This window comes from Somniosus microcephalus, chromosome 32 (genome assembly GCF_052327205.1).
Source record: "Somniosus microcephalus isolate GS21.2 chromosome 32, FLI_Smic_1.0, whole genome shotgun sequence".
NCBI classification, from domain to species: Eukaryota; Metazoa; Chordata; class Chondrichthyes; order Squaliformes; family Somniosidae; genus Somniosus; species Somniosus microcephalus.
Window position 1 is genome coordinate 18,930,447 of NC_141018.1, and position 17,895 is coordinate 18,948,341.

The window sequence follows — 17,895 nt, forward strand, 5'->3', positions numbered from 1 at the left end:
ACCCTCAAAGCAATGCCTTTTTTTTTTAGAAAAGTTTCCTTGGAGAGGCCCGCTCAATTTGCACATCAGATGGTGGAGGCCTTTCGACAGGAGGTCCAGTCACGAAAGGTGACCCTGTCTAGGAGAGGGCAAACCAGTCTGTCACACGCCCGTGAGGGATCCTGTCCACCTGCAAGGAGCACAGACCTCTTCCATCCATTTGAGGTATTGAACAGTAAAGCGGGCAGGCTCCCTTACAGGCGTGTACAGGAAACTCTCTTTTAACCGGCACCTAAATAACCATAAATCTCTGTTAACCAGCAAAATTCAGGAGTAGGTTCAGGTAAGTTTTACTTCATATTAGTGGCAGTTCCTGGATCTGTGGCTGTGTAACTGGGGTTCGTGCACTTGTTGCTAAGCAACAGGGACGCTTGGTCTGTGGCCGGAGTTCCTGCACATGTTGCTAAGCAACAGGGAAGCCTGGATTTGTTGCGGTGTACGGAGCTCTCGTACCTTTTAAACTATACGTCTCTGTAATCCGGACTTTTTGATAAACCGGCACTTCGCCGGTCCCGTTGGTGCCGAATAATAAAGAGTTTCCTGTACTCCTCCCGACCGATTCTCCCCAATGTGCTGGGCGTAGGTTGATCCAATATCTCCAGTCACAGGCCCAGGAAGATCCGCTTTGTTATAACGTAATTAATTAAAGAAAGCCAGGTTCTTCAGTGACGCATTTTAATATTTCAGTTTTACTGTAACGCAAATCATTTAACACAAAACATTCCCAACTCTACACTTCAGATAATTAAATAACACTACATTTAAAGTAATACAACTTCACGTAAAACGTATTACATATATTAGTATCAAAGTACAACTTTAATATCAAACACAACAAAAAGGTACTGACTCGAGGAGTGAGCTTTTATTGCCAGATGTGCCTGTACTGTACAGCTCTTCCACCCTCCCTCCTCTCTCCAAGGTCCTGGCTCGAGCTGGTGCTCGGTTTTACAGGCCCTCTGCTACCTCGCTCGAGTGGCCATTCTTCACCTGCTATCCTAAAACAGTGGCGTGTTGGCTGACTATTTGGCAGTGGGGACCATTACAGCGATGCCATATCGTGCCCCCCACCAAACGCCCACGCACCTTGCGACAGCGGTCAAGAGGGGAGACCCCTTGGTTGCCCTCCCTAAACTGGAGGAGGCGGAGGCCGAGGCCCAAAATGTAGCATCTCCACTGCCACCACAGACCAGGGATCGAACTGGATGTTCCTGATTAGTATGGTTTGTATCACACCATGTGTGTACGGTACTGTTTTAACTGAAAACCATAATCAGATTGGGAGAGGGCGGGGTGGGCAGGCCATTTACATCTAGCACCTTTAATGTAGTAAAGCGTCTCCAAGCTTCACAGGAGTGTCAGATAAAAAGAATTGACACTGAGCCATATAAGGCGGTATTAGGAGAGGTGGTCAAAAGCTTGGTCAAAGAGGTAGGTTCTAAGGAGCGTCTTAAAGGAGGAGAGGCGGAGAGGATTGGGGCGGGAATTCCAGAACTTGGGGCCTAGACGGCTGATGGCACGGCCGCCAATGGTGGGGCGAAGGGAGTGAGGCCAGAGTTGGAGGAACAGAGAGTTCACGGAGAGTTGTAGGGCTGGAGGAAATTACAGAGATAGGGAGGGACGATGAGCTTAAAGGGGAATCTCGCCAGCAGGATTCCTTTAAAAAAAAAATGTAATTGTTCCAAAGAAATATCACTACCGTGGTCACTTACTTCTGTTGATCTTTTTGGAATGATTTTGTTTGAAGAATGGGTGCTGGTGAGTTAATTAGATTTAATAACCTAGCTCACAAGTGTGAGGGAGCTGGAATAATATCAGCCGAGAGGTACAGCTGTCAGCCGAAACCATTGGGAACATTCGAAGCCAACTCGCCTGGCGGGAAACTGAGGTGTTGGATCAGCTGCCCGTTTTACAATCCGCCCAATTTTATTTTCATTGAATTCAAAGGCGCAGCTGATCCGATAACGTTGGTTTTCCACCAGACAGTTTAGGTTAATATGAGCCTTTGTATTTCTGTTAATTCAGCTCCCAACACTGTGAGGGCGAGTCCTCTCACTTGTCGTTCTGCACGGTTGGACTCTCTAACTAAACTCTGCCGTCTCCCTCACACTTTCACCCTCACTGGGGTAGATCTCGACTTTCCGAGATGGTGTAAAACAGGTGATAGTGAGTCGACATAAAAACAGAAAATGCTGGAAACACTCAGCAGATCAGGCAGCATCTGTGGGGAGAGAGACCGTTAACCTTTCAGGTCGATGACCCTTCGTCAGAACTGGAAAAAGCTGGAGTTGGACAGGTTTTTAAGCAAGTGCAGGGGCAGGGAGAGTCATAGAGTCAGAGTTATACAGCACAGAAAGAGGCCCTTCGGCCCATCGTGTCCGCGCCGGCCATCAAGCCCTGTCTATTCTAATCCCATTTTCCAGCACTTGGTCTGTAGCCTTGTATGCTATGGCATTTCAAGTGCTCATCTAAATGCTTCTTGAATGTTGTGAGGGTTCCTGCCCCTACCACCCTTTCAGGCAGTGAGTTCCAGATTCCAACCACCCTCTGGGTGAAAAAGTTTTTCCTCAAATCCCCTCTAAACCTCCTGCCCCTTACCTTGAAACTATGCCCCCTGGTTATTGACCCCTCTACTAAGGGGAAAAGTTCCTTTCTATCTACCCTATCTATGCCCCTCATGATTTTGTACACCTCAATCAGGTCCCCCCTTCAGCCTTCTCTGCTGTAAGGAAAACAACCCCAGCCTGTCCAGTCTCTCTTCATAGCTGAAGCGCTCCAGCCCAGGTAACATCCTGGTGAATCTCCTCTGCACCCTCTCCAATGCAATCACATCCTTCCTATAGTGTGGCGACCAGAACTGCACACAGTATTCCAGCTGTGGCCTAACTAGCGTTTTGTACAGCTCCATCATAACCTCCCTCCTTTTATATTCTATGCCTCAGCTAATGAAGGCAAGTATCCCATATGCCTTTTTAACCACCTTATCTACCTGTCCTGCTGCCTTCAGGGATCTATGTACATGCACACCAAGGTCCCTCTGATCCTCTGTCCTTCCTAGGGTCCTACCATTCATTGTGTATTCCCTTGCCTCATTAGTCGTCCCAAAATGTATCACCTGACACTTTTCAGGGTTAAATTCCATTTGCCACTGTTCTGCCCATCTGACCAACCCGTCTATATTGTCCTGTAGCCTGAGGCTTCCCTCCTCGCTATTTACCACTCCACCAATTTTCGTGTCATCTGCGAACTTACTGATCATACCTCCTACAGAGAGGGGGGAGGGGAGGAAAGAACAAAAGGGAAGGTCTGTGACGGGATGGAAGGCAGGAGAGATTAAGAGACAAAAGGGATGATGGTGCGAGGCAAAAGGAGATGGTGATGGGGACAAGTTAAGAAACAAAAGATGACTCTAGATGAAGTGTAAATGGCGATGGACGAATGATCGACAGCTGCCATGTGAGAAAGAGAAAAAAGATAGGGGCAGAGGTTATGGTCTGAAATTGTGGAACTCGATGTTGAGTCCAGAAGGCTGCGAGTCGACGGCCTGCTTTACACCTCTCCACTGCAACCTCAGTGGAAATAAAAATGGGGAGAGATATAAACCGGTGCCAGCTCGCTCTCAGCCGTTTTACCACCGCACAAAGGTCAGGCTCTTTCCCGGTGACTCTTCTGATCCACCTCCTCCAGCACAACTAAGCGCTAATCACAAAAAAACATTTAAACGTTTCGCTAATTCTTCGTCACCATTGAATTTTTTTTAAATGTCGGGGATGGCACCAGCGCTTGCAGAGATACGGGTCCAGTTACCAACATTTGCTCTAGGCTCGGAAATGAGAACTGTAAGTAAGGGTGGGTCTCCAGCCCTTCTTGTGATTCGGTAGCTGAGAACTTTAGCCATCACCAAAAATAACATCCACATAAAAATAAATACAACCTAATAAAATCTAAAGAAAGATTCCGCAGCTTGTCGAGAATGCTTGAGCGTCCGATTAACATCGGAAACGGGCGACATTTTAAGATTTCATTTCTAATCTGATGCCGGGTAAAATATCAAAATGTTTCACGTCATCCTGACCAGCAATTTTCCAACCTGGGGTGTAACCGGGAAACCATTAGAGAGATTCATGCCACCATGTGGTATTAAAGGATGAAGAATAATTTTGATTCATCAGTGAACACATACAATACACATTTTCTCTCGCACTGTAATGTCACAATACCTCGCTATCAGCAGTGTTCTGAATATTACTCATCGAACTCAATTTTCCCATTGTACGCTCCACATAAAATACAATGCTACTCGAGAGGTTGCCCTATAGGTGTGCCTTCTGCTAACTGGCCAATGTTGAGACTCCCAAGGGTGACTCTCTACCTTTATTCTCCCTCCCCTGTGGAATGAACACAATGGGCGCGATCTTGCCAGCCCCGGGGAGGCGGGACTGCTGGGAAAATGGCAGAATTTGGGGGTGGGTGCCCAACCCGCCCCCAAGCCATCTTGCCAGGAGGCGGGTAGCTGACCCGCGCTGGGTCCCATCTCCTTGGAGGCGGGAAGGGATTATAACCATTTATCTGCCTGTTAACAGATTTGTGACAGATGAAACGTCATACGCTGACGTTCTCTGTAACCGGCTTTCCCTTAATTGGCCTGCTGAGCCTGCTGGGCGGGCTTAACAAGGTCAATCAAGGGAAAATAGCGTGGGTTGGCCAGAGGTTGATGGAGGCGGGACTAAAACCCGACAAGTGGGAGTCCCGCCTCCAAAAGCTCCCCATTGGCCAAATCACCTCCCAAGTCTTTGTTAGGTGGCTTCCTCTGCTGGCCCGGTTGAGATGAGGAACTAACTATATAGAGGACTGTGGAGAGAAACCCATGAACTGCAACTCATGGCACAGGCTGGACGGCCTGCTCTCTCCAAAAACTGTACCATACAGTTTAAATGCATTTTGCAAAGGCTGAGAGCGCAGAGTCCAGATACTCTGCTGATGTCAGCTGACTTTGTGTGGGTGTGTCTGTGAAGCGTATCATTAGTGCTAATTTACAATACTGAGGTTTTTAAATGTAGCAAGTCCAAGCAAATGTCAATTGGATTTACAGGAGCACATTTTCATCTCTCACATCAGGAACTTGGAGATTCACCCCTGCAACTTGCTGTTCATTAATTCTGATGGACAACAAATCATGGGGGAATGCCAAGAACAAAAATCTATCCCTACATTCTTATATCCAATGCCATCTCCTTCCAAGGAAGAGTTGCCAATGCACAATGCCATCTTCTTTCCTGTATGATTTGTCCATGTACAAAGCCAGCTCCTCTCCTGTATGGGGAGCTGCAATATACAATACCATCATCTCCCAAGGATAAGTTACCAATGTACAGTGCTATCTCCTCCCAAGGATAAGTTGCCAATGTACAGTGCTATCTCCTCCCAAGGATAAGTTGCCAATGTACAGTGCTATCTCCTCCCAAGGATAAGTTGCCAATCTACAGTGCTATCTCCTCCCAAGGCAGAGTTACCAATGTACAGTGCTATCTCCTCCCAAGGATAAGTTGCCAATGTACAGTGCTATCTCCTCCCAAGGATAAGTTACCAATGTACAGTGCTATCTCCTCCCAAGGCAGAGTTACCAATGTACAGTGCTATCTCCTCCCAAGGATAAGTTGCCAATGTACAGTGCTATCTCCTCCCAAGGATAAGTTGCCAATGTACAGTGCTATCTCCTCCCAAGGATAAGTTGCCAATGTACAGTGCTATCTCCTCCCAAGGCAGAGTTACCAATGTACAGTGCTATCTCCTCCCAAGGCAGAGTTGCCAATGTACAGTGCTATCTCCTCCCAAGGCAGAGTTACCAATGTACAGTGCTATCTCCTCCCAAGGATAAGTTACCAATGTACAGTGCTATCTCCTCCCAAGGATAAGTTACCAATGTACAGTGCTATCTCCTCCCAAGGATAAGTTGCCAATGTACAGTGCTATCTCCTCCCAAGGCTAAGTTGCCAATGTACAGTGCTATCTCCTCCCAAGGCAGAGTTACCAATGTACAGTGCTATCTCCTCTCCTGTACGGGGACCTGCTATCAGTTTCAACAATGGGAAACAGAAAATTCTTCCACAAATAATGGCATGAAGTGTGCAAATTCTCCCATTGACCGAACTGTAGCACCGTGGATCATTTGTTACTATTTTACTGTCTTGGCATGCAATATTAATGCATTATTGGCCACCGTTTAAGACCACGTGTGGATGTCAGGATTGAGTAACCAAGCCCTTGCACAATCTGCCTTAAAAATACACCTTAGGTTTAGCGAGTTTATCTAGTGTGTACAGAACAATAATTGCCTCGGTTCGATCTCAGGTCCTAAGATCTGTGCGGAGTTACCTGACCTCAGCCAAGAAGCGGGGCTATGGGAAGAGAAATTATGATTGGCATCACCCTGTGATAAGGAGGGAAACCCTATTCAGTGACTCTGATGGGAAATACTTCCATGTGGATGTTTGGGGGGGGTATATGCTCAAACCCAAGGTCAATAGCACTCACTGTCAGTGTTCACACATAAATAATGGCACTCATTAAATGTTATTAAACAGGAAGAAGTAGTCGCTTCAGTATCCAGCTCTCCAAAGCACGTGGCAATATCATGAACTGGAGTGACTCCACCACAACCTCATCAGGCCTCAGAGGGGGAAGTTATATCTGATAGACTGCTCACCATCAAGAACAAAGGCAGTGATGACGTGACCTGCAGCATTCGACTTGTTAAAAGATGCAACAGCGATTAAGGCGAGACCCCCGAGGCCCGAGATTAGTATTAGACTATCCGGAGTAATATATAAAAGTTCCTCTACTGCAGGAAATCCTTTCACTGGTTCCAGGCCTTTGAGCACACTGACGGTGCATTTACACGACACTTTTTGACACCGGAGGCATCAGATTTGGCAGTGAACGGATCCAAACTATTTGAACGTTTACGAAATAAGCAACCACTTCAGAATTGGGTGGCAGTGGGAGGAGCAGCCAGCGGAGGTGGTTAGAGTATAAAAACAACCAATGCAGCACCACCCAAGCTCCTGATGGTGACACGTTAGGGTGTCGATGGATCGGCATTCAAATTGGCAAGGGGAGATTTAGGGATCTGTGACTGACGCCCCTCTCCTCCCCCAAGTAGTGCAAGTAGACGGGACAGGTGTACACTATCTGCTTAAGCAGCTTTGAAAATGGTACTAGCCTCACAATAGGGCAAATGGTACATAACCAACCTTAGAGAAAAATAAATTCTCAGGATGCGGGCATCACTGCCAAGGCCTTCCCTAGTTGCTCTGAATTTTGATGCAACTTGCCAGGCCACTGCAGAGGGCAGATAAGAGTCAACCACGTTGGTGGGACTGGAGTCACATATAGGCCCAGACAGACCGGGTAAGGACGGCAGGTTTCCTTCCCTAAAGGACATCAGGGAACCAGTGAGTTTCTATGACAATCTGACAGCTTCACAGTCACTTTTATTGATACTGGAATTTTACATCTTTCAGGTTTGACCTTCAAATGACATTTACCTTATTGGGGGGGTCACCTGCCTCCCACCCACATTCAGCGGCCGTTCAAAATGCTTTTGATCTGAAACAGAATAGTGTGTTGGCCAGTGAAGATTTTTGGTGGACATCTGCTGTCTGAAGGTTATTAGGCCCAATTCTTTTCTAGAAGCCTGCGGCAATTTGGCTCCCAGTTTAAAGGAAATTAATTTTTGACAGGGTTCATTGCCTTTCATAGGTTTGGCGATACCTCAAGAATGTGCCGTATGTGCAAACAGCAATAGATGAGATCAAGAGCAGTCGACCGGTTTACGTGGCGTCACTGTCCACCCGTTGACTGGTTTGCCCACTATTTTCACCTTTAGTGCTCCTGGTGCAAAGCTTTGCACACTGGGAGTTTTACTGGGAATTGGGGGTGTGCACAAGACTCCATCTTTCACCCCAAATTCCTGATATGTGCTCCCGCGTACTGGGAGAGCTTAAGGTGAGAATCTACCCCCCGGCGTGTAGCGTTAACAGCTCCGGGCTAGATGAAGCGATGGTGAGTTATTCATTCTCTAGCATCATAACCTGGCAATGTGCCGTCAACTTCATAAAATGAGCCAATGAGCTAACTGTTTAGAATCTGTCAACAGCAATGGGATAACAACAGAAAACGCTGGAAACACTCAGCAGGCCAGGCAACATCCGTGGAGAGAGAAACAGAGTCAATGTTTCAGGTCGGAGACCCTTCTGAAGAAACGCCGACTCCATTTCTCTCTCCACGGATGCTGCCTGGCCTGCTGAGTGCTTCCGGCATTTGCTGTTGTTATTTCAGATTTCCAGCATCCGCAGTATTTTTGCTCTTGTAACAGCAAAGGGATGTTTCAGTTATGTCCAGCTGGCAGTAAGCATTCATGAAAACCAGCCATTAAACCAGGAATAACAGGAAACACTGGAAACACTCAGCAGGCCAGGCAACATCCGTGGAGAGAGAAACAGAGTTAACGTTACAGGTCGAAACCCTTCGTCAAGGCTGAAAAAGCACAGGAAATGAAACGGGTTAAAAGGCCAGTTTGGGGGTTGGGAAATGGGGATGAAAGAACAAAAGAGAAGTGAAGAGTCATTAAGAGGTATTCAAAACCAGACGAGATGGTGATCGGACTAGTGGAGACAAAAGACGGCTCTAGATTAGGTGTGAAGTGCGCTGGCAGAATGAGAGACAGCCGTTTCATTTCCTGTGCTTTTTCAGTTATTTCGGATTTCCAGCATCCGCAGTATTTTGCTATCCCATTAAACCAGGCATTAGATTGCCCTCGTAGCAGACTTTGATTAGGTTTGGCTGGATCCCGTTGACAGAGGGCTGGCTATCGGAGCTGGCACTAGCGGTGGAGACTCCCCCACACCCCGGCAGTCCGTGGGTGAAGGGCCTCACCGGCGTCACGGACTCCAACAACTACCCACCCAATTCAGGAACATATGTCGCCGTTTCTGGGATGGAAATAGGGCAACAAGTTGACCGGGCCCCGGGAACCAAATACAACAGGTTGACAATTAAATTAACAATCGCTGACTTTGTACAAACTGGGGACTCGAGTCTTCACCACGGAGTCCTCCCAATTCCACTTACAGAGCACAGGAACTGACAAGGAATTGCCCAGCAACCCTACCGACAGTATAAATAAGCATCTGACCTACGTCTAATTGTTACCGTTGAGTGCATAACTACAAATATTTAATATTTACTACACTCTATGAATAAAGTTTGATCTGCCCGCTCAGTTTAGCGTGAGGAGAAGGTGCTACCGACTGCGATTTGGTTCTTCGCACTCATCATTTTCCTCCGGCTGGTTGAACCTTCTAGCCGGACGCGCCGACGGCTTGACCTCTCGCTTGCTTCCCTCCTTCCGAGTTCCTGACCGGCAGGCCCTGCTCGCGTCTTTGGCGACGGTGCCGTTGGGTGCCAGGGCGCGGCCTTGGCGGGCACTGGTGGCCTCGCCTTCCGCGCAAGCGGCGGGCATCGTCCTGTACAGCTCCAGCTGGGCCACCAGGGGCCGCCCCAGGTCGACAACCACCGTTTCTTCCTGCTTCGGATTGCCCTTCAAGCTCCGGTACTGCAGGGTTACCTGTAGCATCAAAGGTCGCTGTGGAAACAGAAAGCAACGTTGAGAGGAGCCCCGAGAAGGGCAGCTTTTGAAGGTCAAGTGGTTTCACTTCAATTGTTACAGTTATATAAAGCTCTGGTTAGGGGGGAAAATTCGGTTGCTTTGCGTCTCCCTAAGAGGACGCTAACGGGGGGCAAAGCAACCAGCGCCCGGGCGTGGTGCTGCCTACGCCTCCCGCGGTGGCGGTAACTGGTAGCACCCCGCGCCGCCGGCGATGACGTCATCGCCCTGCGCAGCGCCCCGGCCGCGATCTTTGGGAGCGCCCCGGCCGCGATCTTTGGGAGCGCCCCCTGATTTACCGCCGGACGCTATGTCCGACGGGGTCGGGGGGGGGGGGGGGGCCACCTGCGGCCGGGGAGGCGCTATTTAAAGGCGAGGTGCGGGGCGGCCATTTTTGTTGCTGGCCGCCTGCCTGCGCTCCCGTCCCCGGCCTCCTTACCCGCCCCCCCCCCACCCCCGCGGAGTGCTGGCTGCGCTCCATGAGCCTGGCACTTCTCGAGTGCCGGGCTCTTTTGCCTACACTCCCGATCCTCGGGGGCCCAGCTGGGCCCCGGGTTGTGCAGCGCAAGGCCTCTCCCCTTTAAGAAGGGGAGGAAGGCCTGCAATACCGCGGCGCGACGTGCCGCAGCACCACAATATTCTCTTGGGGCGCAACCACTCAATTTCTGTCATGGGGGTTGCTAATTTTTCATCGGCGTTAAAAGTAGCGCCCCGGTGAAGTTAGCGCCCCAAAGGGGCGATTGTACCATGAGAAAATGTTACCCCAGTAGTGACACTGAGCCCCTGAACCAAACTGTCCTGCATTTGCATTTCGGCTATTGTCTGCATGACCTCTCTGACCTTTGGCATCATCGCTCCTGCCGCAGGTGGATTATGGCAAGTATATCCTAAGAAAGGAAATACTTGCCATAGAGGGAGTGCAGCAAAGGTTCACCAGACTGATTCCTGGGATGGCAGGACTGTCGTATGAGGAGAGATTGGGTCGACTAGGCCTGTATTCACCAGAGTTTAGAAGAATCAGAGGGGATCTCATTGAAACGTATAAAATTCTGACAGGGCTAGACAGACTGGATACAGGGAGGATGTTTCCCCTGGCTGGGGGGTCTAGAACGAGGGGTCACAGTCTCAGGATACGGGGTAGGACATTTAGGACTGAGATGAGGAGAAATTTCTTCACTCAGAGGGTGGTGAACCTGTGGAATTCTCTACCACAGAAGGCTGTGGAGGCCAAGTCACTGAATATATTTAAGAAGGAGATGGATAGATTTCTAGACACAAAAGGCATCAAGGGGTATGGGGAGAGAGCGGGAATATGCTATTGAGAGAGAGGATCAGCCATGATCGTGTTGAATGGCGGAGCAGGCTCGAATGGCCGACTCCTGCTCCTATTTTTCTATGTTCTATGTTTCTATGTCAGTGTACCTGTGGAAGATGACCCCAAGTCTTTGGATTGTGTCACCAAGGGGCAACATGCAGATGAGGAAGAGGAGGGGGCCAAGAATAGAGCCTTGGGAAATTCCGGAAGTAATGGTACAGGGGCAGGAAGTAAAGCTATTGCTGGAGATGCTCTGGCTATGACTGGATAGGCAAGCATGGAACCAAGCAGTCCCACTGATGAGAGGCGTTGAAGGAGAATGGTGTGGCTGACTGTGTCAAAGGTGGAGAAGGATGAGGGGGATAGCGCACCACGGTCACAGTCACAGAGGATGTCATTTGTGACTTTGATTAGGGCCGTTTCCGTGCTGTAGCTGGGCGGAAACTTAATCGGAGGGATTCAAACATGGAGTGGCGGCAAATATCAGTAAGGGTTTCATTTTTTGAAGCCACTACCGTTTGATGACGTACAAACTGGAATTTCTGGCATAGCAAGGAGAACAAGTTTAATGTGGAATCATCCTATGGCCTCAGCTAGAGTCTGTGCCACCTGGTGTCTGAGACTTCACAGAATCACAGAAACCCCACAGTGCAGATAGAGGCCATTTCGGCCCATCGAGCCTGCACCGACACATATCCCACCCGATCCCCGTAACCCCTACACCAACACATATCCCACCCTATCCCCACGTATTTAAATCCCCCTAACACTAAGGGTCAATTTATCATAGCCAATCAACCTAACCCACACATCTTTGGACTGTGGGAGGAAACCGGAGCACCCGGAGGAAACCCACGCAAACACGGGGAGAATGTGCAAACTCCACACAGACAGTCGCCCGAGGCCGGATTCGAACCCGGGTCCCTGGCGCTGTGAGGCAACAGTGCTAACCACTATGCCAGCGTGCACATAATTGAGCCTGACACTTCCAGTGCAGTGCTGAGGGAGTGCCGCACTGTTGGAGGTGCCGTCTTTCCAATGAGACGTTAAACTGAGGCCCCGTCTGCCCTCTCAGCTGGACGTAAAAGATCTAATTCTATTTCGAAGAAGAGCAGGGGAGTTCTCGCCGGTGTCCTGGGGCCAATATTTATCCCTCAACCAACATCACCAAAACAGATTATCTGGTCATTTTCACATTGCTCTTTTGTGGGAGCTTGCTGTGCGCAAATTGGCTGCCGCGTTTCCTACAAGAGTGACTGCACATCAAAAATTATTTCATTGGCTGTAAAGCGCTTTGGGACGTCCCGAGGTCATGAAAGGCGTTATAAGTGTAAGTTCTTTTTTTTTTTTGTTACCTCCAGTTTATGCAGGCCGCACAGCTTCAGTGTAGTGTCTGACTGCTGGTCATCATCAAGAGAAGACAGCAGGGAGTCTATTCGAGCGGAGTCTCCATCGACGTCTGAAAAGGTATCTTCCAGCTCCTGGGGCAGAAATAAAAGGTACCAATCATCTAACGACCACTCAACGAGTGTCAGAATGGTAAAGAAAAAAAGCATCTGACGTTTATTTATTCCCTGCCCCCCCCCCATCCCTCTTCTTTCTTTTTCTGTTCCTTAGTTGGACATTCCTCTGCACTACTGACGAGATAGACACGCCCGCCATTTCCTAGATTGAAGGACCCATCTGCAGTGTCTTTTGCAGGATTGAAAGCCTCTAGGTTGGCCACCAAGTCAGTCTGAAGTGTCGGGCCCTGTTGTTATAAACAAGGTTGCCTCCAGGACACTGGCAGCCCTTCCAGCGGAGAAGGGAAGGAGATCCTGAAATGGTGGGCATCAACGCGGCAAAATGATTGAAGATATTTTTTATTGATAGACCACAAAGAAATACATCGCCATATCGTACCAGTTGGATAGCAGAAAAGTAGTTTAAACAGAAAAGTAGTTTAAACCGAAAGTGCTCCCACAACACATCCCTTCCCTACAAGGTCTGATGCGTCATAAAGACAGCATTGGCTAGGAAGAGGCATGAGGGTTGCTTCATGTTTACTAATAGGGTCCAGGGCCATTCTTTTGGTACTGACCCACGAGGCGACCATTGCTCGAGAGGAACGAGCTTTCACTCTAGTGATTGTTAACTTGGCAGTCTGTGACCGTCATTCCGCAATCCACGGCTTGGTGGCAAGGTTACTTAGAGGTTTAAGTAAATCTTTGTCCTCTGCTTATGACCGCCAAGGCATTTTTTTTTTTAATTATTTGTTCACGGGATGTGGGCGTCGCTGGCAAGGCCGGCATTTATTGGCCATCCCTAATTGCCCTCGAGAATGTGGTGAGCCGCCTTCTTGAACCGCAGAGAGCAGTTAAGAGTCAACCACATTGCTGTGAGCCTGGAGTCACATATAGGCCAGACCGGGTAAGGACAGCAGATTTCCTTCCCTGAAGGGCATTAGTGAACCAGATGGGTTTTTACAACAATCCGTTGGTTTCATGGTCTCCTTTACTGGTACTAGTTTTTAATTCCAGCTTTATTAATTGAATTTAAATTCCCCAGCTGTCTGTGGTTGGATTTGAACTCACGTCTCCAGATCATTCCAGGCCTTGGGATTACTAGTCCAGAAACATAACCACGATGCTAACCTACCCAGATGTGTGGTGGCTGAAGAATTCTGGGTGTTGGTGTCTAAAATGGTGTCTCTGGCCTGCTGGTGTCAGGCAGAACAGGGACCTCGGTTGGCTATCCAATGAGCTGTCTGCTCATAAAAAGGTGCAACTGGACAATTCATTGGACAGACTGGGTTGCTAAAGATTTTATTTTATTCAGCACTGATGGCACAGGAGAGGGAACTCTGCATCTTGCACCCCAACACAGAGAGAATGCTGCATCCTGCACCCCAACACTGAGAGAGAGAGAGAGAGAGAGAGAGAGAGCTCTGCATCCTGCACCCCAACACAGAGAGGGAGCTCTGCATCCTGCACCCCAACACTGAGAGAGAACACTGCATCCTGCACCCCAACACAGAGAACTCTGCATCCTGCACCCCAACACTGAGAGAGGGAACTCTGCATCCTGCACCCCAACACTGAGAGAGAACACTGCATCCTGCACCCCAACACAGAGAACTCTGCATCCTGCACCCCAACACTGAGGAGAGTGAACTCTCCCCCACACTGGGACAGGGGGGTAAAGACTCTCCGACACTGGGACGGGGGCGAGGGTGGGGGCTTGTAGAGACCTACCTACACCGGGGAAGAATTTCTCTGGTTGCTATGTGCAGCGACATCATAAATGTTTCAAAAGCAGAGTGGCTCTGAAGCCCCTACACGCAACAACCAGAGTGACTCATCCCACCATTATCCCGCTGTCCTTAGAGCTTAGAAATTAGTGACTGAGGACCCCAACAATCGTGCAATCGCCAGGGAATCGTATTGGTGAATGAAAGAGTCTGTCACAAACAGAAATAGGTATTGGCCCAGAAATTCGGGTCCCAACGCGTGAGTACGCGCGGGGTACTCACGCGTAGGCCCAACAAAAGTGCCGGTTTCGTGCATGCACTGCGCATGCGCGGGAAACCGGCACTTCTGTTCCCCTAAAAGGGGTTAAGAGGTGGAACGCGTGCGCGGGAGAGGCAGCGCGTGCGCATCGAACTTACGGTTTTTTTCAGGTTTCTCCGGGAGGGTAAGTCTCCAGAAGTTAGACATGTAAAAAGCAGGCGCAAGGCCTGCTTTTAACAAGGTAAGTGGTGAATTAATTAAAATTAAAACATTTTTTTCCACAGGTTTATTATTTTTAAATACTTTAAAGAAAGGTAAGTTTATTTTGAGCCCCGTTAGAAAATGTAATTATTTTTTTCAAAAATTTAAATTCTTGTTTAAAATAGTTACAGGTAGACTATCCTTTATCCGAAAACCTCGGGACCAGCTGTGTTTTGGTTTTCGGAAAATTTTGGATTTCGGAAGGTATTTTATAAGACTGGGAAATTTGTCGGGGGTGGGTCGGCGGGGGTCAGGGTCGGCGGGGGGGTCGGGGGTGGGGGTCGGCGGGGTCGGCGGTGGGGGGGGGTCGGGGTCGGCGGGGGGGTCCGCGGGGGGGTCGGCGGGAGTCGGCGGGGGGGGTCGGCGGGGGTCAGGGTCGGCGGTGGGGGGGTCGGCGGGAGTCGGGGTCGGCGGGGGGGTCCGCGGGGGGTCGTCGGCGGGGGTCGGGGTCATGCGCACGACTTACGCTGACCCTCTGCTCAGCGTAAGTCGTGCGCCACTCTGGTCATGTCGTGCGCACGACTTACGCTGAACGAAAAACCTTCGGTTTTTAGAGGGTTTCGGTTTTTGGAAGTTTGGATAAAAGGTAGTCTACCTGTATTTCATGTAATTTATATTTTATTGTTTAAATGTGATTTAAAAAAAAAAAATTATTTGAAGATTTAGTGATGTTTTGGGGCTTATAGTATTTATAGGTTTGATAGCTCTTCCTGTCAAACTTATGAATGAAGCATTCCCTGCTACCATTGGCTCTCCATGGTCCACGTGATCCCAGGGGACGCATCGAACTAACTGCGGCCCTGGGATACGCAAGCACTGCACGCTGGCAGCTGGAGTAGGCCCAGGATCGGAATCCCACGCGGGCCCACAGCTCAACGGCCGGCGCGCTAGGTAAGTGCAGGTCGGAGGCTTGCACCCGCGGGAAGCCCCCGGCCCGAATTTCTGGGCCATAATATTAATTTACTTCAAGAAGTTACTTGGCTGCACGAGTACAATTCTTGTGAGCCTGTCTTTAAAATGTTCCTTTAAGTCCATGGGAGGCACCGGCAACGTTGAATCGATGACCAGAAACTTGGGCCTTGGGCCATGCCACGAGTATTTGGGTTGCGGTCACTCACCTCTGGTTTCCGAAGGGAAACTTTGCACTCGGACGCCTGCGCAGGTCTTGTCTTGATGTTGGCGTAAACGATCATTACGTTGGAGAATATAGCACTGCAGCTCAGCTCCACCCTTACCCCACAGGGAAAGTGAATGGTCCTCCTCTCAGGCAGCACTGGGAAAAGCACCAATGAAAAGAGTTAGGCAACCGGTCACCTGTTTTATATATAGGAACACTGTGACCCTGAGCCCTCGTAACACGAGGAAAGTGGTGGAGTGGAGGGACATTTGAAGCTACTGGAATTTAATGAACTTATTTTGCTTCAAGGAAAAATAGACAACAATATTAACTTGCATTTATACAGTGCCTTTAACATAGTAAAACGTCCCAAGGTGCTTCACAGGAGCGATTATCAAACAAAATTTGACACTGAGCCACATAAGGAGATATTAGGGCAGGTGCTTGGTCAATGAGGTAGGTTTTAAAGAGCGTCTTAAAGGAGAAAAGAGAGGTAGAGAGGTTTAGGGAGGGAATTCCAGAGCTTAGGGCCTTGGCAGCTGAAGGCATGGTCGGCAATGGTGGAACGAGTAAAATCGGGAATGCTTAAGGGGCCAGAATTGGAGGAGCGCAGAGATCGCAGAGGGTTGTAGAGCTGGAGGAGATTACACTGATAGGGAGGGGCGAACCATGGAGTGGGTTTGAAAACAAGGATGAAAATTTTGAAATCAAGGCGTTGCTTAACCGGTAGCCAATATAGGTCAGCGAGCACAGGGGTGATGGGTGAACGGGACTTGGTGCGAGTTAGGACACGGGCAGGCGAGTATTGGATGACCTCAAGTTTACGTCGGGTAGAACGTGGGAGGCCAGCCAGGAGTGCGTTGGAATAGTCAAGTCTAGAGGTAACAAAGGCATGGATGAGGGTTTCAGCAGCGGATGAGCTGAGGCAAGGGCGGAGACGGGCGATGTTACGGAGGTGGAAATAGGCAGTGATGGCGCGGATATGTGGTCGGAACCTCTTCTCGGGGTCAAATATGACACCAAGGTTGTGAATCGTCAGGTTCCGCCTCAGACAGATGCCAGGGAGAGGGATGGAGTCGGTGGCTGGGGAACGGAGTTTGTGACGGGGACTGAAAACAATGGCTTTGGTTTTCCCAATATTTAGTTGCAGGAAATTTCTGCTCATCCAGTACTGGATGTCGGACAAGCAGTCTGACAATTTAGAGACAGTGGAGGGGTTGAGAGAGGTGGTGGTGAGGTAGAGCTGGGCTTCGTCAGCATACTTGTGGACACTGACACTGTGTTTCGGATGATGTCGCCGAGGGGCAGCACGTAGATGAGAAATAGGAGGGGACCCAAGGATAGATACTTTGGGGACACCAGAGGTAACAGTGGGAGCAGGAAGAGAAGCCATTACAAGAGTAGGCCATTCAGCCCCTCGAGCCTGTTTCGCCATTCAATGAGATCATGGCTGATCTCTATCCTAACTCCATCCACCCGCCTTGTGCCACATGATACACAGGTTCTAACCTCTGCCCCTACCTTTTTTTCCCCTTTTTTTCCTCCTCTCTCTCAAAAGGGAGCAGTCTTTCATTCTGCCAGTGCCATTTACACTTCATCTAGAACCATCTTTTGTTTCTTAACTTGTCCCATCACCATCACCTTTTGCCTCGCACCATCATCCCTTTTGTCTCTTAACCTCTCCTGCCTTCCAGCCTATCACAGACCTTCCCTTTTGTTCTTTCCTCCCCTCCCCCCTTTCCCTGCCCCTGCACTTGCTTAAAAACCTGCTCCATCTCCAGCTTTTTCCAGTTCTGACGAAGGGTCATCGACCTGAAACGTTAACTCTGTTTCTCTCTCCACAGACGCTGCCTGACCTGCTGAGTATTTCCAGCATTTTCTGTTTTTATTTCAAACTATAGTAGTTAGGACTGATATCAATAAGTTCTTCATACCCAAAGTGATCAATGTCCGGAATAAACTTCCAGATAGAGGAGTGGAGTTGAAAACCCTGGAACATGCAAAGACC

The 17,895-nt window shown here is 49.2% G+C and overlaps 1 protein-coding gene across 3 annotated transcripts in view; it reads right to left on the reverse strand.

Moving 5' to 3' along the window:
* Window positions 1-697: 697 nt before the first annotated feature.
* The window catches only part of malt3 (MALT paracaspase 3), a 156,521-nt gene continuing 139,323 nt past the window's right edge, over window positions 698-17,895 (reverse strand). For all 3 annotated transcript variants that reach the window (XM_085972197.1, XM_085972196.1, XM_085972195.1), the window contains 3 exons: window positions 15,889-16,043; window positions 12,377-12,502; window positions 698-9,685 (listed from right to left, as the gene is read on the reverse strand). In XM_085972197.1, the coding sequence (XP_085828323.1) occupies window positions 9,344-9,685; window positions 12,377-12,502; window positions 15,889-16,043 (623 nt within the window). In that variant the 3' untranslated portion in view covers window positions 698-9,343. The remainder of the gene's footprint in view (window positions 9,686-12,376; window positions 12,503-15,888; window positions 16,044-17,895) is intronic.